Source organism: Anarrhichthys ocellatus, unplaced genomic scaffold (genome assembly GCF_004355925.1).
Source record: "Anarrhichthys ocellatus isolate YVR2014 unplaced genomic scaffold, GSC_Weel_1.0 scaffold18, whole genome shotgun sequence".
In the NCBI taxonomy this organism is placed as follows: domain Eukaryota; kingdom Metazoa; phylum Chordata; class Actinopteri; order Perciformes; family Anarhichadidae; genus Anarrhichthys; species Anarrhichthys ocellatus.
In genome coordinates this window covers 2,044,609-2,070,492 of record NW_022280048.1, presented here as the reverse complement: position 1 = coordinate 2,070,492, position 25,884 = coordinate 2,044,609, and the positions used below count along the sequence as shown (strand labels likewise).

Sequence of the window (25,884 nt, the reverse complement as noted above, 5' to 3'; positions counted from 1 at the left end):
ATTTCAGTTGCTCAATCACTAATACTAACCTTGCCTGAATTGTTCCTTCCAGTTATATCGCAGTTATTTTAAACTCTTTCCTCTGTAGGTATTTTGGGACCATGAAGGGACCAGGCTATTTATTTAAAGGGTTGGTTGACCCAAATTACAAAAGATTACCTCTCGAGCCATGCAAATAGTTTTAATGCCCATATTTTCAGATATCCAAAATATCTAGATAAATAAGAAATATTAACAGTAATGTATTGTTGGTGAATTTCATTTGTGGTGCTCACAGAATTAAAAAGTTGCAGTACAAACTGTGTTGCTGGGGTTCATACAAAGACCCTGCTGTTGACGGTTTTTATCTGGCTACTCAGAGTATGCGGTACGAGTATCCGATAAGACGAGTGGTTGTTGAATTTTTAAATTAGCACTTTATACATCAGTCGTAGCATCATTTCACATTTCTAAACAGTATGAATATTAAAGTAAAACATGAAAACCGTGTGCTGCTAGTATCTTATTCGGCTCATTGTAGCTGTCCCAAAACTGGGTTTAGCTGAGCTTGTGGGCATATGAGTCAGCTTATAAAAAAGCAACATAAAAAGATGACATTGTCCGTGTTAAAATGAACAAAATACAAAATGCTTAACTTGCAGATTATATGCAACGAATGACTGTGCATTTACCTTGGGGACAAACTATAGGTAGACCTACCGTGTAAAGTAGCAGAGAAGACACTTATTTTTGCCGCCACTGTATAACCATCAGCACTTGGTCGGACTCCATCTTCGCTCTGACCTACACTCAGGCACGAGCGCCCTGCTTGGGGCCACAATAAAAGCCCCACCCCCACACAAATGCTAGCAGGGGGCATGGAAGTTCTCTCATCCGTTCAGTAAAACCTGAACACAACAGTGGGCCAAGTGGCCTAAAAATAAACCTCTTATACTCATCTTGAAGACTGGCATGCTGCTTCTGTGTATCTGTGTGTGAGTGCACATTTGTACTCATGCACATCTGTGTGTCGGGGTGTGTGTGTATGTATAAGGCCCTTTAGACCCCTTTTAGTGAAAACTTTGAGTTTTAGCTTTTCTGCAACATATGAACAGTATTTGTAGATAAATAATCCCCCATGTTTGATTCAATCTGCTTGAAGGAGCATTTGAGTGAGACCTACTACATGACAGCAGTTCAGACCGTGCCGTGTACGCATGGTATGTAAGGACCTTGCTGCTGTCATTTGAACATTTGTCCAATTAGGCAAATCTGAGCTCAATATGAAAAAATCATTGAGATAAATCCAAACTCCTACCCGTTCTGTACTACGAGCAGATTAAAACAAATGTTAAGATTTGCAATAATGTTATGTGGCTGCGTCAAGATGCATTCGGTTAAAAGAGCCTCATGTTAAAGTTTGCTTTGTGATGTAAAATTATTGCTATCTCCCCACAGGGCATGTATATCAAATCAACATATGATGGTCTGCATGTAATCACCGGGACAACAGAAGGAGTAAGTACAAGCCTCTTTGTGTTTACGTCTGTTGTTGATCTTGGCCTCGCTGCCCATTTGCTCGTGGTGTAATATGTAGAGTCAGGTGTGTCACTTGCATCACAGTAAGCTCTGTCATGACAGTGAAATGGAGCCGCAGTTACTGACTCTGCCTCTCCGTCTATCCATCAGTCTCTGGCTGACCGCTGTAAGAAAATCCATGCTGGAGATGAAGTCATTCAGGTCAATCATCAGACAGTGGTAAGACCACTTTTCTCACATTTGCCATTTGAAAATGATTTTCATGTGCATTTTGCATTTGTTAATGCAAATGTCTGTCCAATTAATATGTTTGTTTTGTACATACCTTCCTCAGGTTGTGTATATGCAGTGAATGTGCATGTGGTTCCTTTATACATATTCATATCTGTGTTGCAGTACATCCTCAGTGAGCCACCGTAGAGCTACCAGAACTGTTCTTGTATAAGTGGCTGGCTCTAGGGCCTCTTGTAGGTTGTTTTTGAGGATGTGGATATTTCACTCTGACTGGATATGTTTCTTTTCCCGTCACAGGATCACTTGGATGGTCAGTTGAAATTGTTGAGCTCATTCTCACAAGAGCCCTTCAGTCAATCAGGAGGTTCCTGCTTAGGGCCCTTAACAAACTGTTAACACCATTTTCACTGTGATTTCTGTTAGTGGCGTTTAAACTCCCAAACACTCGTAATGCAACCACACAGGTGTTTTCTTTATTGATTAGACTCTCCTCAGGACAAGACTGTGCTTGATTGATCCTCCTCACATTTCAAGTAGTTGTGTTGCAGTTGTTGGAGAGGGACAGCTCACAAACTGTGTGTTCCATGTTTTTTGGGGCCTTGGCTGGTGCCATTCGTGGTTGTCTCCTTAAATCCCTGGGCCACCAGGGCACCCAGAGTTTATCCTTATTTTGAAAAAGCTGTTTAGGGACCTCATATCATTCTCAGCTGTGCCCAGCTTCAACCTGATCAGAGCACTAACCAGCCAATATAATTTGCTTTTCACTGTTTTTTTTTGTAAGAGATAAAACTGCAAAAATCTTTTGTTGCTTTTGTACATAGCATTGTAAAAATTCAGTGGTGCACAATTTAAATATAGCACCCTTTGTCTAAACTAATTGCTACTTGTGTGTGCAACAGCAAGATGTATGATAATTACGCGGTTCAAGTCAGGTTCATTTCAGTCAGTCAACGAACCCACAGAATGCAGCCATTTTTTAATAGAGAATAAGTGCAAATACAGAGTTGATTTTGTTGTCAAGCCTCTTTCATCTCACTGTGAAGCGCAGTTTAAAGGCTGCCAGAAAGCGAGAGCAGGGAGGACTCAGTGTATGCTTCTCATGGGGAACCAGAAGAAATACCTTTTTCATAGCAGACAATTTAACCTGTCATAGCAGGAAGAGCACAGGTGTAATTAATAGCATTAATGACAAGTCAGGAGGCCATGTATGCACAATTCCAGGAACAATATTATTAATGTTATTAACTATACATGTGCATTTCTAAAAGCAAATTGCTTTCTTTGATTGATTTGCAGCAGCGTTTCAAATTTGCAGCGTGATTGACATCAGTCGGCACGTCTTGTACCATCTAATGTTTATTCATATTTGTTATTTTCTCGTTTATAAGGTGGGGAAGGAAACAGTATAAAGTGAAGATTATTATGTTGTAGTTACTGTATATTATTAGTATGTGGTATGGTACTGGGACAAAGTGGATGCTGGTGGCAGGTGTTGGTGAAGGAACAATGTCTTGGTGCGGCTGTTGCATAAGTGAGCATCAGCTGAGTGAGTTTGACAGCTTAAGTGGGTGATGGCAATATGTAAACTCAGTTGACGTGTCTGCTGATCCGAAAACTGTACTGCTACCGACTGCCATAACCAGCTTAAACATTGCTAATACATTTAATTGAGTGTGGTCCATAGTTAAGAACAAATCCATGGCGGTTGATTGTTCATGAACATCCCATTAGAGGAGGCATTAGCCACGCTGAAACCAAACCGCATTGAACTAGATGCGTCTGTGGTGGGAGGATTCTTTGCACCATCTCTTTACACACGAACTTCATAAACCAGAGGAGGAAAGTACAGGAAAGGTTTTAACAGTAGAGCAAGCAAAAACATCTTCAGGTCTGAGAGATGGTGCAACAAACATCAAGGTTTAAAAAAACCCCACAATATAAAGAGAAGAGATGCTTGAAACAGTTCAGGGATCTATAATTAAAGCAGCTGGGAGAAGTTCAGCAGACAGACAGAACAAAGTTCACTGGATTTTAGTACCCTTTTCCATGAGATGCAGACGTTACCAAGGCTGCGAAAGCAAAGGAGTTACACCAACCAAAAGAAAGTAATGAGGGGAAAATCTTTGAATTTGAAACGTTGACAGTGTAACACATCTAGGATAAGCTAAAGAAATGACAATTTATTTGGTGCTATTGAGCACAAGATTGGAAGGCTGTAAAAAAAAAACGATGACAGCATGTCAGACATAAATAACTTGAGGCAGCGAGAATAGATTGAATTTCTGGTGCAGGTCAATAAATGGTGAAGGCTTCAGACACATAAAAATGGACAGTAAATTTTAACACGGGAGTGTTCCAAGAGTCCCCTAAAGGATATGAGACAAAAAGAAGGAACCAATGGCATGACAGTTTATGAGAAACACCTTAAAGCACAATATTTCTATATCAAGGCAAAGCAGTAGATAATTGAAAAAAAGTAAGAAAACATGGGGTTTACTTCTTCAAATATACACGTTTATTTTTTTTTTGGCCCGACACAGTTTATCATAGAATAAAGCAGGCTTTGGAGTATACAAGTATCTGTTTCAGCCTGTCTGTCTCTTTAATGCACTTTCTGTGTGAAGAATTTCTGTGTAGTGGCTGTCAAGGTGAAAAATTACTTGGAAAGGAACAAAGTGATTGCTAGGTCAGTGCCTGAAAAGTGCCGGGTTTCTCAGGCTGCTTGGAAAACACAAGATGTACAGAAAGTCAGTGCAGTCAGCCAAGCAAGAGAGGATATCTCCTCCTCAAACTGGACCTGGCATATTTGGTTCAGCTGCAGACTGTGCTTCTCTGGGCGGGATGCTTCTTGTGCCAAATGTCATTAAAACTTGGTTAAAGACTATTTACAAGGCTTGCAGCTGTTCATAACTTACCGCATCATGACAGCGCCTGCGGATTGATATCACGGGAGGTGTACAAGATGCCCTTTGGCATCCTACTTTGCATTTGACATCTTCATCAACATGAGTCTCAGAGGCTGTGCCTCAGTTACCAACCATCAGAATGCACGTGTATAATTAAAATAACGACCACAACAGCACAGAAGTGGGTTAGGCGTTTCCAAATCACGTGAGAAAGGATCACCCAAGTATGAAGAAGACCAACTGGACTGACTGGATGTTCAATGAATCCCTGTTCTAGTCACTAACTAGTTGTTCATGTTGAAATATCAGCTCATTATTTCTGTAGTTTTGAGTAATGGGGATGCCTGTGTGTTGGGGAAACCCTCATCACGCTATTGTTGTTTGCTAGGTGGGCTGGCAGCTGAAGAACTTGGTGAACTTGCTGCGTGGCGACCCTGCAGGTGTCACCCTGACGCTGAAGAAACGCCCACAGAGCACGCTCACATCAACCCCGGCACTGCTCAAGAACATGAGATGGAAGCCGTTGGCTCTGCAAGTACGATGACTGATTTCAACCTCTGCAGATATGTTTGTGTGTAGATATGTATTTGTATGTGTATATCTCTGTGTGTATGTTAAGAATACGACTGCACAGACTCTAGACACGCATAAACCCAAATGTAGGAGTGCAAAGTGAGGATGGGGTTAAATTAAATTAGCGCTTTTACAACAGGGTGCAATCTAATACAACATTCCTGAAAAAGACATTAACTTTGTAAAAACCTTACCTTTTTCATAGAGATGTTGTTGCTATGGGGTTTGCAATGTATTGCACAGGTATTGCTTTTATTGCGTCCTCCTCCCTTATCTACCACAACCTGCTACTAATTGGTTGGAGGTTCCAGCATCATTCATTCACAAGTTGACATTTCAGACCTCAGTGGCATCTGTTGTCCTACTTCGGCCAAACCAACCCCATTTTTAGGACACTGTGCTCGAGCCAGAATGGGTGGAAATGAGAGGGATGTGTATTAATGTAGCCCAGCCTTTCTTTGAGTCCTAGGCCAGAGAAAATGTTTTCTTCCCCCTGAGGCCCTGAAGCACAGTCCTGCTCAGCCTCCTCCCCCTTCACATCACATCCTCATTCTTCTTCTTCTCCACCTAAATCGAATTTGCTCTCCTGCTGGCATTTTTAAGGACAGAAAGGTTTGGGGGAAAAAAAAGAACCTAGAATGTTTTCTGCCCTGAGTTGCGACTAAAATGAACAATGTCAAGGTAGTCTGTTAAGTTACTGAAAAGAACGCTGTGCTGTGGAAGCCCTGCAGTATCACTGACACACATAACGGTCTTATGATGGAGCACATCTCTGATTTGTCAGCTGTGAGTTACGCAAGATATTAGCATAGTTTAAGCAGTGACAAGTTAGTCATTTAACAAGCATTTCACTCATTTAATAAGCTTGTTAATATATTTTTTATCACTGCGAAAGGCATCTTGTGATTGAATTACTTCTCTCTGACTATTCAAGTTAAGTTGATGACTAGAGGGTGACATAAAGGATATCAGTTACATATTTTGTTATGAAGGCGTCATGAATAAACAAGGAGCAATCTATCTCCATGTACTATTTAACAGACAACGTAGGCTAGGACCAGGTTTTCCTTGACCTGAATGTGAGGGACAACTACACTGCACACCAACCCGTCGTCTTGTGTGCACTAGAGAACTAGAGCATCAGAAACGTACAGCAGGCTGCTCATTTCACGGTTGAGATGCTCAGCACCACAGCCTGAACCGAACAAATGGTCCCTGACTGACTGACTGACTGACTGACTGGACTGCTGTGAACTCCAAATTGTCTATGTGTCAATCCCTGTAACTGTTCCTGTGTCTCCCTGTCTGCCTGTCTCTCTCACTCTTTTGTACATGCTCACACACACACACACACACACACACACACACACACAGCCAATCTTCCCTCAGAGCCCCAGCAGCAGTGTCGCCACGCCCACCAGCACTTTAAGTACGCCATCTAGGAGGAGCAGCTGTGCTCTGCAGGACCTCTACATCCCGCCTCCTCCTGAAGAGCCCTACACCCCCAGGTGAACTCACACTTACACATAAAACACACAGTTCACCAGTAGCGCGTGTTTTACCAAATTAAGGGACCCTGTGGAGTTTTTCACCACTAGTGGAGCTGTGGAGCAATGCTATTAAAAGTGTTTTAATTGTGTCAGGCGCAAGGACGCACGCACCTGAACGAGCACACCCACATACACATCCCTGCCATCGGTTTCGTGTTACTCCTTTGACAGTTGGTGGCGGTAAAACACAAAGAAGTGTAGCATTGCACTCACAAATGCATTGAAGACAAAGGCAGATACCGTAGCTAGCAAACAATGCCAGAGTTAAAAAAAAAAAAAAAAAGATTGCCAAAAGGCTCTGCAAGTGTTTTTGAGGAGAGAAATGCATTCGACATGTTTTCACGTCTCATGGATACACGGCCCACTTAGGCGAGAAACACTGAATGTAAACATAACAACTAACTAAGAAAAACCCCACGGGGTACCTGTCACTGAGAGCGTGCTGATGTTAGCAGTTATCTCAAAGCACCAGCTGGTAGCGTGGCGGTAGACTCCTATTTAGTCTTGTTGTAATGTAATTTATTCACTGACTGTAAATTATATATACTGTATATATATATATATATATATACATACATACATATTTTCTTCTATAATTTATTACATATCTGTGATCTTGTTTTAAAAATATACATATGAAAGAATGGGCTTGGGGCTGAGAGCCACAGACAGGCCAGACAAGTGAGAAAATATTGAGGGATGGACTAACACATTATTGGTTTCCATGCTTTTCACCATATATTCTGTTGGTGGCATTGCTATTTCTTTTCTCTAATATTAGTCAAGATCTTCACTGACATTAAAATGACTTCCTGCTTTCCGTTACCACAGAGATGACAAGAGCAACCTGTCGGGTGACGATCCTCAATCGGACGTCCTTATCGCCGAGGGATCTGAGTCACCAAACTCCTACCTGGACCAGGAGTGTCAGCGGCAATTTCCTCTGGTGGAGGAAGATGCGATACTGTACTGTTACGAGTACGACCAGAACCAAGAGGTGTCATCAGTCCGCAGGGGGAGCACTCCCACCTATGGTAAGACCTTGGTCTCATCTAAAGACTCTGCTGTAATCGTGAGAGCCAAGAGCTCAAAGCCCTGTGAATGTGACGTCTGTATGCTTTCGAGATGTTTTTGAGACGTCTACAGCTGTTTGATGTGTGTGTGTGTGTGTGTGGGCTGCTGTGTAATATTGACGTTCCCCGCGCCTCCTTGCTCCAGGCAGGCTTAGGCCCATCTCAATGCCGATGGAGTACAACTGGGTGGGAGACAACGAAGACCTGGCCAAGCTGAAGAGAGAGAGCAGGAGAGGTGAGTGGGAGGCAGTGGGAGAGAGAAAAAGAAAGGGGGGGGGGGAGAAAGGAGGGAGACAGAGAGGGACAGAGGGAGCTGAAGTGAGTGGGTGGATATCTCATAATATCCTCACCCTCTCACATCTCTGAGCCAGAAAGTAGAAGGATCAGCTTGCCCGTCAAAACCGATAACATGCTGGATATCAGTTCGTGCCTCGATCTCCTCCATGTGTTCACAATCTGTTACTGCTCCTTTTTTTCCCGTCATCCCTCTCTTTCTCGCTCTCAGCTTTGCCGTTTCCCTCTGGTTTGGATATAAAAAGTACACCGTTGCTTTGGCAACTGTGGAAATATATCCCGAGATTTTCACATTTTGTTGGTGACTGTCGAGCTCGGTGGTAAATTGAGTGGGAGGAGACTGGATTGCTTTATTTCAGTCCCAAAGAAAGACTTGAGAGATGCGTTTGTTGCCTCTAGGGACGTTGTCGATTCAGTATGTTGCTCCTTTGGGCTTTTCAAAAGAAGTGATGATGCTATATTTATCTACAACAGACACTATTTGGAAGTTTTGAGGTCTTCCTGCCTGACAACAGCCTTCCTCTTTAGGAAGTCTTTTGAAACGTCAGCATTCACTGATCTCAAAGGGAGAGATCTAGATGACAGGCAAACTGACTGGTCTTTGATCAGATTACATAAAGAAAACAACATAAAAGTTCATAGTCAATGTAAAATTACTTGACTAGGTTAATAACTGACAAACGAGCTTACTAAAATGATGCAGCGTCTTGTAATTTAGACACATTCAGTGGAACTGTACAGGCATTTAGTATGTAAGTTAGTGTAAGTAAAATGGCATACATTGTGTGTAGCACTGAGTTTGCCTCTGTTGTGTCCTTGCAGAGAATTCCCTGCTGCGTTTTGCGAGTGAAGATAAAACCCCGGGGGAGGACTTCCTGCTGGGACGCAGCCTGAGTCAGAACAGGAGGAAGACTGAGCGCGGAGCCAGCCCCACCCATTACACGCTCGTCCCCGCCCTCCAGATGGAAGTCTCCCTGTCCACATCCAGCTCTGACTCTGCATCCCTCTACCATGTCAGTCCCTTATGTCTGTGAAAATTCATATTGTTGTTGTTGTAAGCTAGTGTGGAAGCGGGAGCTTTTAGCAACCGTGGGATCAGCATGTCATCATTCCTGTTTACTTTGCAGGTGTTTGAGCGATCCTCTCTGATGTCGAGGTCAAAGAAGAAGAGTAAAGGTATGAGCATTTATTTAAAGTGTTTTACTTGAGTGCTCACATGCACTCAAACCCAAACATGCTTCTCTGGGAGTGTTTTCTGACCCCCTCGTCTGTTCTGCTCCCCTGCTGGCGCCTGCAGCTGGAAGTCCTATGTCTTCAATCAGTAAGCGGCGGATTTCCTGCAGAGACTTGGGTCAGGGCGACTGTGAGGGCTGGCTGTGGAAAAAGAAAGACGCTAAAACCTATTTCTCACAGAAGTGGAAGAAGTACTGGTTTATCCTGAAAGACGCATGCCTGTACTGGTACATGAACGAGGAGGTGAATATGATGAATTTCACAAAAGAGAAATTCACAGCATTCAGCCCTTATCTGTGATGTGGCACTGTGAATTAACTCTGTGTTTGCTCCTCACAGGATGAGAAGGCGGAGGGCTTTGTCAGCCTCCCGGAGTTCAAGATTGATCGCGCCACTGAATGCAGACGGAAGTAGTGAGTACTGACCAGAGATCAAGCATTGCTTTTCCATTTAGCCTCAAAATTGGATAAAACTAGATACAAATTTGTTGAATACCACTCACAAAGCTGACAGCAGAGACTTCATGTTGCATATTAAGATACAATGCTACAAATGTATTGTCTGTGCAGAGGTAACCTTGTGCAAATTGTTTTTTGGCAGGAAAAACATTGGCATATATATTGAATAATTTAGCGAATTGACCATGCAAAACGGACAATTTCAGAGGACGTCTGACTCACAAACACAAATTGTGCACATTGCACCAGTAACATTTTAATGTTAACACATTTATGGCTTTATTATAATTTTTGTATTGGATATTAATTTAAATCTGAGATCATGAATAGAAATATGTAATATAATAGTGCATGCAGAAGACTGAAATTACCAGTACGTAGTACAATAATATTATGAAATATATCTGTAACAAATTAGACACCTAAAAGTGTGTAGATCACATTTTATCAGTGATAATTTAACTGATTCATGCTTTTTGGACCTGAGGTTAGTATCTACAGGGATGGCTGATCATTTGTTGAGATTGAATGTTGATGGAGTAGGTTTAGTAATGTGGAGAAGTTATAACGTCGATGAAAGAGTGAGACACAGATTTGTTTTTATGTTCTCCAGCTAAAGCAAAGAAAGGTAACTTGACCTAAATTCCTTTGCTACATGAGAAAGGAAGGCTAGAGATATAAATGTGCCCCACTGATTCAACTTCTTAACAAAAACAAGTTTAGCTTTCGTTCAGTGTTACTCACAAAAACACATTGCGTGTATCCTTGAGCTCTAACAAATGGGATGAAGACATTTCTTTCCACATCAAACATTTACAAATCTGATTTTTAAAGTATTTTCAATGCAGTGTGCACAAGACCAACTAAACAGACACCCACTCATAGCAAAACAGCTCCATAGCACTATTAGAGATAATAAATACAAATTTAAAAAAAACTCCATGAGAACCTTTAAGCTTTAAGATTTGAAATGAAATATTTAGATCATCAGTAGCTAAATCTGATCTGGTTTAAGGATCTTGCTTTTAAAGAAACCCAAAATATCTTTTTGCAAAATCTCACATAGACAGTTCAGTTAATGAATGTGCTTCTTTATACAATATACTTTGTGGCAAATAACTGTTAGCACATTTAATGCATTTGTTGTTCACTAATGGGTTAAAATCAAATTCAGAGGTTATAAAAATCATCATAAAGGCATTGTGTTTCATGAACATGGCTTTGTATATATATCTTAATCATGAAACTCAGTCCTGGATTGTTTTGCATGCACGCTAATTTAAACTGCCTCAGACTTACTAACAGCTCACAAAAATAAGCAGAGCAGTTTATCTAATGATGCAAAGTCTTGCTGTTTTTGTGTCAGTCTGAATGTGTATATGTGTGTGTGTGTGTGTGTGTGTGTGTGTGTGAGAGACTGGGTGCCTGTTTACCTCGGCGGTCTTTTGTATTGATATGTTAATTTGCGCTATACGTCCCCGTTCTTGTGCTGACATATGATTAAAAATACCCTTGGTTCCCTTTCAGTGCTTTCAAGGCTTGCCATCCGAAGATAAAGACGTTCTACTTTGCAGCGGAAAATGTAGACGACATGTCGCGGTGAGTTAATGAGGCTGTGATAGTCGTGCTGTAAACTCCCCCGATCCCACATCTGCAACCACATTTATACCCCTGCTTGGCCGGGAAATTGAATCCCCCTACAGGACTGCCCACGCTCCTTGAACAGAGCAGTTTTATGAGGGTGATTGGTCAAACAGGGAGACGCATACAACCGTTATTTTCCCCCACAGGTGGCTGAGTCGTCTCAGTATGGCAGTGGCAGGCTACTCGGAGCAGGAGAAAATTCGCCAGGACCAAGGTGAGATTAGTCACAGGCTGTTCACTGTGAATCTCCGGCTGTTACATGTTGCTGGTAAACACTTATTATAAACACTGAGATTGAGGAATCACATTTAATAAGTAATGACGTACGCATGAATAATAATTTTGCCTAGTCTCCTCTTGGCGAGGTTTTAATTCCATATCACAGGTTCACAGCAGTCATTTTCTATCACAATGTATCTGATCCTTCAGCCCCATCTTATACATGCTGCAAATATGAGAATTCAATAAATACGTTTTATTTTTACATTATTGCCAGAGGTTTTTTAACACCTCTTTCCAGCTTCACTTCACTTTGGTATCCGATTCAAGTTTCTCTGTTTTGTGCTGAATATAAATGCTAATTTTAGGGGCTGAAGGCGTTCTTGTTATTTTCATATTCTGCTGTTATTTGGTTTGTCACGCGAATGGACCGGAAATGATGTAACCAACCTTTGTGCTATTCAGAGGAGCCTACGTAGAAACTTTGCCAAGGTGGGGGCGGGTGAGATCAGGTTTGTCGTTGGTTTTATGAAGAGGGGGGCTTCTTCCTTCCCAGACAAGTTGCTAAATTAGACTCTCAACACCTCCAGAGGACTGAACAGGAAGTGCTCTTGAGTCATCCGTCTCCATATTCAGCCTCAACAGTTAGACCTGAACACCTACACTGCAGCTACACCTGTCAGAACACTGATTCATGGGACATGAATTTACGCAACAGTTTATAAAGCTATCATAAATTGTACGCATGTATTATTTGTATCGACGACAAACTACGAGAAACTTTCGACTACGAGATACAAAGTCTCATAAGCCATGGCGAACCTCAGTCTCTCTAAACTACCAGCTACTGAAGTCCGGGTGTGAAGATTCTGATACAGGTGTGAGTGTAACTGCTTTGTTTTGACAAAAGTGTATTTGCATTGCTCTGCATTTAAAGAGCTTGATTTTGATTCTGCAATAGAGATTTAAAAAAAACAAAAAAAACATGACACAATCTTTGTTCATGACAGATTACTGGAGTGAGAGTGATCATGAGGACATGGAGATGCCTTCGATGCCCAAACAGGACAGTCCGCCACCACCTTATGACACCTACCCCAGAGCATCCTCAGTGAGTCTAGCAGCCCGTAGTTTAGTAGATGTGGCAAACCTCTCTTTTTTTTCTTGCTAACCGTCTGTTTTTGTTTAGGTGAGTCCCTACCTGGAACCGAAACGTGGCCACCTCTCCTCCTCCGACACTTTCCAGTCCCGCTCCTCTCATGATGACTTTCACTCTAAGCCTCAGGACGGTAGCAGCAGCAGCAGCAACAACGGCGTCTCCTCCGGCCAGAAGACGAGCAGCCACCGAAACTCATGGCAGGAACAGATGGAAAACAACGCAAGGATGCACTACCTCCAGACGTTTCCGGTGGAGGAGACCCTGCTATCTGAGGACAGAGACCAACTGGCGATGGAGTACCGCAGGCAGTCCACCCTGCCCACACAGCGCAGCCTGCTGCAAGAACAGTACAGAGCCCTGCCTCTGCCCCACAGGTCCAGCATCGATTCAGATGCAGGAGGGAAACCCCGCAGCTTCACGCTACCCAGGGACAGCGGGCTCCATGCTATCTTGGCCGCCACCACAGCTGCATCGGATCAGAGAGAGCCCCATCACTACCAGCTGGACCGGGCCAGAGGCAGTGGTCAGACACACGGCATCTCTGTTTTACATCTTTTCACATGAACCTCAAGCATAGACCTTTAAGATTATAACAAGGTTTAAGAATATAATATATTACATCCAAGTAGAACTGAAACAGGTAGCTGATCCATTGAAACATTTTGATAATCAATTCCCAAAAAACATTATGGGAAACTGTGATGGAAATTTTTAACCAACAGGATACATTGATTAATTGCCAAAAATAACCAACAGACAAATAATAGAAAAATAATGATTAGTCGCAACCCTACATTTGTTTGTGCGTATGTGTAACTCAAGGTTTACTCCTGCAGTTGCCACAGAATACCTGGAAAGAATGTAAAGTAGCTCAGCTAATTAGAAAAATTTGAAATTATGATTTGTCAAAAAACCTTTATTCACATATTTGTGTTCAAGAGGAAACTGCCACACAAATAGGATTCCATATTGGCTGACATTTATTATGAACCAACTGCACAGGACATGCTTCCCACCAAGCTGAGCCACTTACTAGTAGCTTAACACCACGAGCTGCGATTGAGACTGCGTGAAAAAAAACTAGTAAGCTGCAAGTGAGCAGAGAAGTCGAAAGAAGTAATAGATAAACTGTTGAAATGTCCGGCTTCTGCCACCCCAAGTGGTACTGAAGCGAATACAAACTTGACTGAAAATTCAAAACTAGGACAATTTCCGGATCACTATGTCTTGCATGGAAAAATAAGTGGCAATATATTTTTTTATATCAACAACAGTGTTAGGCAACAGCCTGTTTAAAATGAGATAAAATCAGTACATTTGGAACAAGATGTTGGGTGTCAATGAAGGGGTACTAGAGCTAATCTGACAGGGCTGTGGGGATACATCTCACAGATAAGGGTGGGAACCACTGCAGTAGGCCATTAGAGGAGATCAAGGTGTCGCACACTTAACAATATAACTGAGATCACCCTGAAATGTGGGGACCTCTCCTACACTGTCACACTGTTACATGCAGATCAGTCTTTTCTTCTGCAGTGTTGAGCAAGCGTTCTTATCTGTCGTCAGTTATTTTATTGAAGCTGCTTACAGGCAGTCAGAGTCAGCAAATGTCAGAGGTTGAATACTCGCTATTATCGCTTTATTGGATTGATTTTGAAGCCAGCCCATTTGCCTTCCCTCAAAGACCTCCAGGGCAGGTTGTCTAAGTGAGATGAATTTTAGCATCTTATTTGATAGTGATTTATCTTGGCAGTTCACTCCTCTCTCACACACTCACTCTTTCTCTCTCTCTCTCTCTCTCTCTCTCTCTTTCTTGCTCGATCGAGATGTCATTGTGCCTCTCGGCAATGTTTGAATGGTGAAGCGAGGAGGAATCCTTTCAGCCCATGTTAATGTTGAATTCTGAACAGGATAAAGCAACGCGCCTAAGGGTCCTTTCTTCTTGTCCTCATTTATCTATCGCTCTATCGTTTGCTCTCTCCATCACTGCCTGTAAAGACAAGAAAGAAAAACAAAACAGGCGGCAAATAAAGCATGATACATTTCAAAGCACAGCCCCAGAGCTTCAGAACGTATCACCCTGCTTCCCAAACACAAAATAGAGTGATGACTACCTGGCACTAGTGTAGTGTTAGTATCATGCCAGCAGAGGGCAGTGTATGTAAACGGGAGACAAGAGGGGCCCTTGTAGTTTATTAGAATGATGTACAAGCTGTGCACTTCTCCCTAAAAATCTTATAAGGAAGAGCTGAAAAGTACTTCCTGTGAGTCTGTAAAGACGACCATATATATATATATATATATATATATATATATATATATATATATATTATCTGATTAAACAGGAGAGGACACAGATTACTTTCCTATACTGCTTGCAAAAAGTTGTTCATTTTAGAAGGACCTTTAATATAATGTTTAAAACTGTTTTGTTTATTTTGATTCTGCTTAAATTCTGATTGATTTGATGTCTCAGTATGTTGAGATCACTTATTTTCACGGAGTAAACTGAAGGATAACCTGAATTACAGAAAACAAAATACACTAGACTGGATGTATTTGACCGGTGGTCGGACAAAATATTCAAATTGAAGTTGTCCCTTTGGTTCTTGGTAATTGTGACGGTAATTTACACAACTTTCCTTTCATCAAGAAAATAATTGGCAGATTCAACCAAATTACCAGTAGTTGCAGCGCAGTCTTTGGTGATTAGACTCCATCGTGATGTAGTGTATTAAAGAGGGTAGTGATGCTGTGGTTAGATCAGGAATATTCCTACCTGGAGTCTAGACACTGGTGTTTGTGGTGGTGAAGGGAGTTGCTGAAGATCTGATGATGAGATAAGGAGCAGGATCGGCCCAGGATACGATGGCGACTCGAGGTGAATGGGGTGGAGGACAGTCGCATCGCTTCATACTTTGACATAAATTTGAACGATGTGAGCAATGAGCAACGATGTGATTGGCTTAGGGAGATTGTGGCAGAATCTGGGTGGTTAACTTCAGAGTGAACGCCTGTAATCAGCTGATAGAGTAGAAGCCAAAGAGAGGGAGAGACCAAGAGATTTGTGAATGAGTGAGTTTGAATGAATTTGGCTCATCTTCACATAGTGGAGCGGTGCCACATTCACTGCTGAGATTATTTTGTTAAAGGTTATACCACTGAAGTGTGTTTGTTTGGTTTTAAAAAGAGGAGATAATTCAGAAAAAGTCTCTGTATGCAGGTTGTTAACTTATAATTTGCTGTAAAAAAATAAAACAAAATTGAAATCTCATCCTTGACTTCAGTTCAAAGTAAAATCTTTGTGATGATTGCTTGTCCTTCTTACCAGGCCATGGACGGGACTGCAGGATGCAGTCTGACTCTCTGGGAGACTTGTACAGGGCTCTGGAGCAGAGCAGTCTGTCCACATCGGCTGACCACAGATCAGTCAACCGCCTGGAGTACAAGCGCTCATTTGTCCGCCGAGTAAATGACCCGTTGCTCAATGACAAGCTTCATCGTCTCCGGATCCTCAACAGCTCCCTTAAGGTAACATTTTTTTAGCATTTGTGTCTCTCCATACATGTGTGATTTATTGGCTAATTTCTAATTGATACCTTCTCTTTATTACAGAATGTCCCTCTTCAAGACACAAACCGGTCTTTGGGTTTTTTAGGGTAAACTGTGAGGATCAGTGTGCTAATTAAACCTCAAACCAATCGCCTCTGCCTGTGCCTCACACTGCTGGCATCCCTTAGCTGGAGCTAAAAGGCACCAAAAAACCTCCCTTTACCCGCTCGGCTCTGCATCTCCTTTCCTTTTACAGCTCCTTCAACCTTGCTCACCGTGCAGGAGCATAAAGACTTGTTGTCCCGCTCCAATTTTAAAGATGAGGGCTCTTACAATGATAAAATAACAGGGTTTACGACTGGCAAATAAGCACTTTGTGTCCGTGTCAAAGACGTGTCGGAGAGCTTTGTAATCCATAGCTCACATGCATGGCCGCCTCCCCTCGCTTCTGTTGATTCGTTTTGAACTTTATGCTGGAGTTGTGTACAGCCGCTCTGTAACGTCTGACGGAGGAATTAAAAGCAAAGCTATTTTGGATGTACACAACATTTTGTTATGCATGTGTGTATGATTTAAGGGTGTGTTTGTTCTATGAGTGTACAGGGTGTTAAGCATATATGCATATTTAATATTACATTACTGCAACAACAGTGACTACACAATGTTTTGGGGTACTTATACAAATTGTAAATCAAGTGCTGTGCCTCAGTGATTGTGAATGTACATTGTACTTTTCCAAGAGAGATGAGAGAAGATGTAGAAAGCAAGCTATTCCTCAAAACAGGAGCACAAATAAATGCTTGGCAATAATGAACTAGTATTGTAAATTACAAAGGAATGATCAGAATAGTTGTCTATTTTTGTATGCATGCCGTCTACCTAATTGTTTGTAAAACAGTTTTGTATTTCAAAGTGCGTTCGGTCTGGAGAGTACTGGTGTCGACCCTTTCCTTCACCGCGTTGTGTTTTTGACACTTATTTTACAATTTGCCCCTTAAAATTGCAAGAAGATGATTTTTTTTAAGTGTTAAGAGGAGTAACTGTATTTATTAAGTGTTTAATGTACAAGCATGCTTTGTATAACTAAAACACATTACCATGCCATTGGAAATTGACTGACATTGCACAAGTGTGACATATTGTAGCTATGTTACTTTTTTATTGAATAAAGTATGGCAAGGGCACACTGAAGTAAGACCCGTTGTTAAATGTTTTGTCTCATAATCACATTTACTATTTTTAGACAAAGGATATTAATAGTGTGCAATATAATACACATGCAATCAGTGTATATGAAGCCCCAAGCTCTCCTATTCTGTAGGATATGATGATTCACAAAGAATTACACAGAAGAGGATCAACACAGGAAACAGTGTAAGTATGTACACAAATATCCATTATGGAATCTCATATTTACAAAAAGTAAACCTGTTGGAGTGAAACGGGAATAAATTGTTCCACTTCAACTGGTTTAAGATGCTGAAAGGTGACTTAAAAACAGTGGATAATTTGCTGCAGTGCTGTAATATAAGGTTCACTCCAGAGACAATAATAATAACTGAATCATGCGAGGCATACACATATAACTAACACAAAGAGAAGACATGTTTACCTTGTCATGGCCTGTATGATGGCCTCTGCCTCTAAGACATTTACACACGTCTTCAAGGCGGAAACAGCACATGCAGCACAACATTGCCTTTGAATTAGTGCATTTAGATGTTAGAAAGGTTAACTTAAGTTCTGGATGATAGACAGTGGTTCTGGTTACCAGGATTATGTGTGTGGGAAGATTCAGTGTGAGAGGAAGAGCTGTAAGCTACAGTAACTTTTATGTTTTTATGTTTTTACACATGCCTTTGTTGACAACCAATAGTTTGCACAAAGCATGATGAGAAATCACATAAAACAGTTGCATACATATGAGCATCCTGATTATTGTAAGGTGTCCTAGAGTGTCTTTATTTTTCTACGTAAAGAGCTCTATTTTTTTCTGTTGAATCTTTACATTCTCTGCACATTCTCCCATAAATAGACAACATAGAATACAACACATGGGGCACAGGGAATTAGCTAATTTCACAGCCACATTCTCATTTCTCTATAGATGACACTATACCATATTGATATTGTCATCTTGTCTTGTGATACCGTACATAATGGTACATCAAGGTGTACAGCAAGGTGTTCCACATATTCATCCTCAGTCGGCTTTTAAAGTAAGATTCTTCACACTTTTCCTGTAAAACCCACAAATAATATTCAGTAATATTATATTATATTGTTATTGTATTCATCGGCACACAGTATTGGGCACATACATATTTGTTTTTCGTGTTTGTGTGGCGAAAGATTATAATTTTATTGAAATCAACCTATTACATTACTCATGTGGACAAGTAAATGCACATGCATGTTGGGTTATATATACATGTATATATATATATATATATATATATATATATAAATTGTATATATATAAAACCCGAAAAAAACACTGCACTACATACGTATTGTTTCTGATCTAATGTGATGGAGCAACATGGAGAGACAGACTATTGCATCTGGTTGCAAGACAGCACACTTTTATGACTATTCTGACCTATAATCCTCTGTGGATGTGAGAAACAGGGTCAAAGTTCAAGGTGCAATGTTGTGATAAAGTAGTGTGTCCCAATTGAGTGCATACTGCATGCAACAGTAAGTACTTTGTAAGGGCAGCTGCAGTTTGTACTACAAGTAAAAATAAAAAGTTTGGGATGTGTAACGGAGCCAATATTTTTGTTATTAAACAAAACAAAAGCAAAAGACTGATATAATCTAAAGAAATATTTCCCCCATGATGTTGCAGGTACTTGGTACATTCCGATTGGCCACTTCCTGTATTTAAGAGCTCTGCTTTAGAGGGCATGTTGTTTGCTCCGGCCAGATGTCCCTCCAGCAGCACCATCAGTACTGGTAACTCAAATAAATTGAAATTAGAAAAACCTCAACTAAAGTGTTACTGTGCAGAAGTTGTGAGCGCTACAAATAGAAACTAAAGTGCCAAAATTACAATGATGTGTGAAACAAAAGCTATGCGTTATCTATCTGTTCACCAGTGGTGGGCCGTCAGGGCCAGCAAAGCCTTCTCTGCTGGCCTAAACAGAATCACAAAGTTATAGCTATTTTATAATTTAATCATTTTTCACAAATACACTACATGTTTTATAATTTTTTTCCCCATTAGCTTATTTTCTCATTGCACAGCTCCTGTCTTCCTCTGTTGCTCTGCTTCCAGCCTGCAGCACTGCTTCCAGCACAGCTTGTTTTAAAAAGAGCTTTTATCCAATCAGATTCAGCCCCTATGTCTCTATGTAAGGAGAGGCCAGATGCCCGCTAGAGAGCCTTTGCAGTTTAAGTGAATGGGGACGATATTGTTGATTGTCATAGTCTTCAACCAATCAGATCTTTAGTTTGACATGTTGGGCGTATTCTTTGACGTGTCAAGTTTACCCCATTAACACAATCAGCTTGTTATGTCACTTCAAATGTAGGCCCTGGAATGATGCCCTTCAGCCCTCTGACATTGTGTACTGCAGGACACTCTGGGCGCAGAGAGGTAAAACCCTGATCAGAGATTCTGATCACAGGCCAATAAGCCTTCAGTTTTTTTCTATAATCCTGCACAGAAGGTCATCCAAACAGGCGGAAATCCTCATGTATAGTCAATTTTCAATTCATTTTCTCACTCACTGTCACTACTTTCAAGCTCCGGTCTAACACAAATACAAAAGTAACCATAATGTTGAACAAATATTGAATACTTTGTCCGTATTTTTGAGTGCAATCATATAATTTGGGTGTTTTACAATATTTTGACAGCAGCTACTGTCTACTTGAATCCAGTCCCAGTGCTGTAAATTGTTGGTTGTAGGTATTATCCACATGTCATATTTGAAATCGATTTATTGAATCTGAGTGACGAGTGAATACTAGGCTTCGAAAATAATTTGACAATGTGTGTTTTCTCTTTTTCCTCTCTTCCCTCCCTGTCTGAATTTCAATTGCCACTCCACTTGGCTCTGAATTACGTTTGGGATTTGTGCAGTTTATTGTTGCTTCATTCATTATTTTATAATATGAACAATGTTAAATGGTCAGGAAATGTATGTTAGCTTCCCCTTCAGTTTGTTGGTGTGATATGTTTTCTGAGACAGCTGGAGCTGCTGCAAAGGTTACTGCAGACTATTTAGACTTGTTCAGTGACAAACATGCAACAACCTTGAAAACTTGGCAGTACCTGATGCCAACAGTGCATGAGCCTGTGTTAAACTTCCTGGTCCATAATGCTTTATGGCAGGCGTTGTCAGACTTAACAAATTAGGCTTTAACTATAGGACAGGTAAAGGTCTAATTTTACTGAAGTATGAATACAGCATAAATAAAAGACATGCCTTGTGCTGAAACTGTTTTTGCAGTTTTAAAGCAATAACCCTTTCATTGTTGAACAACTGGATGCTCAAAGAAAATATAGTTTTCATTATGTCTTTCCTCTTCAAACACACATATATTCTTATGATATTCAGATTTGTTTCTGTTGACATTAATTACAAAACAAACTGGTACAGTGCACAATTTTAATTAACACATGAATGCAGTGCAACAAATGATAAGAAAATGTTATGAGAAATGACTCAGGGACGACAAGGGATTCCAACTGTTTGTGTTAGGTCTGCCAGTCTTCACCTTAATTTAAAACTGTCTGCCTCTTCTTATTAAAGGTCTAAAAAAAGCTTTTGACAATATAATGTTAAACTTACTAGAAGACAAAGTAAGGGGAGGGTCGATAATGTGTGTGCACAATCATGTATTATAAATGCGACAAAGTAAATGCAATCCTGTCCAATGAAAAATGATATACTGTACACATATTTCATTTATTTCTGACACAGAAGTGTTTACTACCATAAATATCAGTTAACACAATAGTATATCATATATTCAAGTGTTTACAAATATGGCTTTTCATCACTTCCAAATCTGAACCACGGCTTTGAGTCACAAGATGTTTAATTCAGTTTATCTTTAGCATCATAAAAGTAAAGGTAAAGACTCCAAGGCAACAAAAAAGGTTAAGGGAACACAGATGGCCTTGGGAGAGTAACCACTTCATGAAAACCATTACTAAGAAATGTTGTTACACATTTTAATATGAAAGAGTTTTGCCCTCAGTATAGCGTCTGAAGCACTAATATGTGTATGTATTTAAGCTACAACCGCCTTTGCTAAGTTTGTTGGCAGGATCTTGTATCTAACAAACAGATTCAGTATATGAACTCTTACTATTTGAGTACCGAGTCCATACAGCACCGGGTTGGCAATAGATGGAATGATGACAAAGTACAGGGACATGAAGATTCGTGTCTCAAAAGAAACACGAATCATGTCAAATCTAGTTTGGATCATTTCAAATAATAAACCGATGGTGTAGATTAGCAAAGACAACAAATGTGGGATACATGTTTTAAGAGCATTTCTCTGGGACTCTCTTGATAAATTCATACACACTCGTGAAATTTTCACATAAGAGAAAGCAATCATCACTACCTGAGGCACAATAAACAACGGGAGAATTACAAGTCCCACCGTACTTATGTACAATTGGCTATCATTTGAACATGAATTTTTGACTAGCTCCATGTTCACACAGTATAATTTTTGCATGACTTTTCCACAAAAGCTCAGCTGCAAGGTTAGTGAGTAAAAACATGCAAACACAATGAGTGGGTATAGACCTGCTAATGCAACAAGCTTGGCTACCTTGGAATTAGACATGATGCTGTGGTAATGTAGTGGGAAACAGATGGCAGCATATCTGTCATAACCCATAACAGCTAAAATTAAAAACTCAGCAGCTGCGTATGTGTGTAGGAAATAGACTTGAGCCATACACCACTTCACAATTACTTCATGCGTCTCGGACATGAGCACAACCATAATTGCAGGTAACAACGAAGTACTGCCATATATTTCATTGATGGATAACATACATGTGAACACATTCATAGGTTGATGCAACGCTTTGTTTTGGTGTATGACAGTAATGAGCAGTGAATTCAAAATGATAGTAATAGAGTAGAGCAGGAGGAACATAGTGAACAGCCCATGTTTGTAGTTTTCCATGACAGTGTATGCAGTCATTGTGAATGTTAGAACTGTTGTATTGTCCATGTTTCAATTTTGAAAAGACAGACGTGTTGAAATTTAACACAATTTCACTTGCCAGAAGATTATGACACGCATTTTGTGGACAGAAAAAGTATTTTGAAAATGGTATTAATGAGTGGTTGGCAGCAAACATCACCTAATTTAAACCAAACTTGACAGTTTTTATGAAGAATTTGAGCCTAAAATCACCAGGCAAGCAAACATTTGTTAACCAATGTAATTAGAAACTGCAATAAGTACTTGCTTAGTAATTAGTAACTGGTTCAGAAACAAACAGTTAGTCTTCTCTCTCTCTCTTGAGTTACCTGCATGACCGTCATCTCTACGCAGCGTGTGCAGCTTAAAGTTTGGGCTGCCTTTAAACATTGCTCACAGTAGACCAGTGGCGTGTTATTCATTTGTTACCACAGTTACCAAAGTGCCCGTTGTACAGCAGTCCACCTCGCCTGTGTTTGTGTATGTGTGTAAATCGGCCATTACTTGTGGCCTATAACACTTTTCTGATGCTACCCAGAGGCGAAATACCTATTTCCATGTTTAATCCAAGAAAAAAACTCACAACTCAACCTTTACCAGACAATCAGAGAGTGGCATCAAGTTCTGCTAAAGTAGCAGTACCCAAAATTGTCCACAGACCAAAAGGGGTCCGAAAAGAAAAGAAAAACTAGAGGCAAACATTAGGGCACAGCACGGCCTCAAAGATGGCTGCCGCTGCAGTCATACTCCAAGTGAGAAGGCTGTGCTTTCTGCAAAACATGTGAAAGCACACACTAGACACAATCAATGCAGGTATTTTCCCAATCACCTGTGAGTGGGAAGTCAGAAAGCTTCAAGTTGCATCGGAGGTTAACCGGGACAAAAAATAGTTCAGTTAAAGAGTACAGCTGCCATCCCAACAAATGCAGCACTGATGGCGATAAACCTGAATTCCTCCACTGATGCCGTTAAGGAAGAGCTTCACCAGAACTAATATCTGGCCTTTCCGTCCATTCAGGCAAGACAAGGCCTCCCAAAACTAGAGGACTGAGTCAGGCAGTTGTGAGACTTTGCACTACAAAGCATTTCACAATGTGTTTAAGTTACAAAAATGACTGCTAGACATTCATGCCTGACTCTGTAGCAGAAAAGAAAAGTGTGGCGTCAAAGTGATGTTTATTTATGTGCAACAGCCCTTTGCAGTCCTGAATATCAGCACCGTGTGTTCAAATGTCATATTTTGTTGTAGTACTTTTGTTTTACTGTGTTCCAAATGTTAACATTTCCCTAAAATTCGAAACTTTTCTGTGTGACCTCTACCAATCAGATAAATCAATATATAATCTACCGCTAATTCAAATACCACAAATGCCTTAAGAATGTATTTTTTCAGCAGCGATGATGTCAGCCATAAGTGCATAAACACACTCATTAGAGGTTATTTGTCCAAAGCAATTAGACAACATTGTTTTGCCACATGTCAGGTGAGACCTCTTTGGACAGCACCTTGAGAATAGAGACGAGGGATGAGAGGAAAAACACTAATGACTTCCCTTGGGAGAACACTGATGCAACACTGATGAAACTATCCGAGGGATCGTGACCTTGGAGCTAATGCAAATCGCACCGATAATTTGTTCAGACATTTATTTCTGTGTATCTTTTCAAATCCCGATCATACTTACACCTGAAATTTTGTGGTGACAAATTGATTTCATTTACATTTACTGGTGGCTGTGGCTCAGGAGGAAGAGCGGGTTGGCAATTTATTGGAAGATCGGCGGTTGGATCCCTAGTTTCTCCAGACGCATGACAAAGTGTACTTGGGCAAGATACTGTACCCAATACTGAACCCCAAATTGCTCCCGGAGTGTGTGTGTATGTGTGAATGCGTATTTGTTTACACCCTGTTGAACATGTGGCACCTGGTATGGTAACCTTAGATGGTAGCCAAACCTTGTAGACTAGTATTTTACTTGTGATATACAACTCCATTCAGATGCAGCTCCTCTACTTCACTGGTGATCCTAAACAGCAACAATATTAGTGGAAGCAGTGGTATTCTGGATTGGGTTTGATAATACAATCAAGTGGCAGTGTGAGGTGTAAGGGATTGCTAGTGGTTTTGTTGGGTTCGGTTTGTTTCTAACCAAAAGTACTGTGTCTCAACACTGAGGCAGTAATTGCTGCTCAAAATCAGACTTCATCATAACTTGATTAACTAAATGCGTCACTATGTTAATGGTAAATTTGCGACCCTCAAAGGAGGCCTCAAACTAACCATTGGCTAAATTAAAGGCCACAGTCCTCAAGTTGGCAAACTCAAGCGGCCAATCTTGATGTCAGCACCTTGAGTTAGTGGTGGACAACTGTTTGACATGGTCAGAGCAATTAGTTAGTGGGCTCACCCTTGCATGCACACCCTGTACCATGAATAATCCACTGACAAGGAAGGTGGTGGCCTGTGTTATGGGGGCCTTGCAGGGTTGAACATCCAGGGCGTTGGCGATGGTGAGGAAGTTGACGGCTACAAGGTGCATCATATACTGTAAGTGTCGTTAGTTGCTGTCTTCAAAGGAATGGCGCGTCTTAACTGAACCCAAGTAGCTTTGGCTTTCTCCAGCACCCTTGCTTCTTGAGTCCTCTTGTCTCCAATGGTGCAGTTCTCATCTCTTTTGTTTATTGCAGTTAATTTGCGTTAACATGTACACACAGACAGAAACTGAACATATTTGATGATGATGATTCTTTCTGGGAAGGTTTCACATGCTGAACCTGAAATTTAGATGCTAATGCTGTTTACAAAATGCTCTCCTCTACACACGCGCTCTCCTCCACAAAAACAGATTCTACTTCACTGAAGTTGTAAGTGGAGCCTACGTCCTAAATCTCAAAAAGCAATGAGGGTTAAATATCTGCATGGGTTTTAAATCAGATGGAAAACAACCAGCTTCTTGGGAACGTCTGTCTCTTGTCACATGACAAACATGTGGTCACGAGTTTGGCACAGTGCTGCAAGTTTCTTAAATGTGATTAAGAAAAGCATGCTCTCTTTAGGAGTCTTGTAACTCTGTAATATAAAAACCAAGTGACCAGTATGCTGCTTCAAATTATCTTCACTCCACCCCACTGACCAAAATACAAGCGGACCTGGGCCTGATCCTCATTTTGGAGCAACAGTATCAGACCCAAGGATGTCTTGTTATCACGTGGTTGTTTTGGCGCTCTTGGTTGTGTTGCTGCTTAACGGTAAGTCTTAATGAAACATCTTTGCACGTTTTTTGT

General features: G+C 40.8%; 2 protein-coding genes across 5 annotated transcripts in view; one reads left to right on the top strand and one right to left on the bottom strand.

Annotated features, from left to right (window-relative positions):
• Nucleotides 1-17,780, top strand: part of LOC116388881 (connector enhancer of kinase suppressor of ras 2-like) — a 28,448-nt gene extending 10,668 nt beyond the window's left edge. For 2 of the 4 annotated variants that reach the window (XM_031857167.1, XM_031857166.1), the window contains exons 7-22: nt 1,438-1,497; nt 1,669-1,737; nt 5,047-5,193; nt 6,606-6,739; nt 7,613-7,815; nt 8,000-8,089; nt 8,971-9,161; nt 9,276-9,324; nt 9,446-9,624; nt 9,721-9,794; nt 11,367-11,438; nt 11,630-11,697; nt 12,713-12,813; nt 12,892-13,384; nt 16,193-16,392; nt 16,477-17,779. In XM_031857167.1, coding sequence (XP_031713027.1) covers nt 1,438-1,497; nt 1,669-1,737; nt 5,047-5,193; nt 6,606-6,739; nt 7,613-7,815; nt 8,000-8,089; nt 8,971-9,161; nt 9,276-9,324; nt 9,446-9,624; nt 9,721-9,794; nt 11,367-11,438; nt 11,630-11,697; nt 12,713-12,813; nt 12,892-13,384; nt 16,193-16,392; nt 16,477-16,524 — 2,178 coding nt within the window. In that variant the 3' untranslated portion in view covers nt 16,525-17,779. Of the gene's footprint in view, nt 1-1,437; nt 1,498-1,668; nt 1,738-5,046; nt 5,194-6,605; nt 6,740-7,612; nt 7,816-7,999; nt 8,090-8,970; nt 9,162-9,275; nt 9,325-9,445; nt 9,625-9,720; nt 9,795-11,366; nt 11,439-11,629; nt 11,698-12,712; nt 12,814-12,891; nt 13,385-16,192; nt 16,393-16,476 lie in introns of all 4 variants that reach the window. The other 2 variants (XM_031857168.1, XM_031857170.1) reach the window with 2 other exon arrangements.
• Nucleotides 17,781-21,660: 3,880 nt separating this feature from the next.
• On the bottom strand, nt 21,661-22,626 carry LOC116389121 (olfactory receptor 52D1-like). The gene has a single exon (XM_031857571.1). It carries the CDS (start codon nt 22,624-22,626, stop codon nt 21,661-21,663), a length of 966 nt encoding a protein of 321 aa, XP_031713431.1.
• Nucleotides 22,627-25,884: the final 3,258 nt, after the last annotated feature.

Coding starts and splice junctions, on each gene's coding strand:
- LOC116389121 (XM_031857571.1), bottom strand. CDS start 22,626: ATGGACAATACAACAGTTCTAACATTCACAATGACTGCATACACTGTC.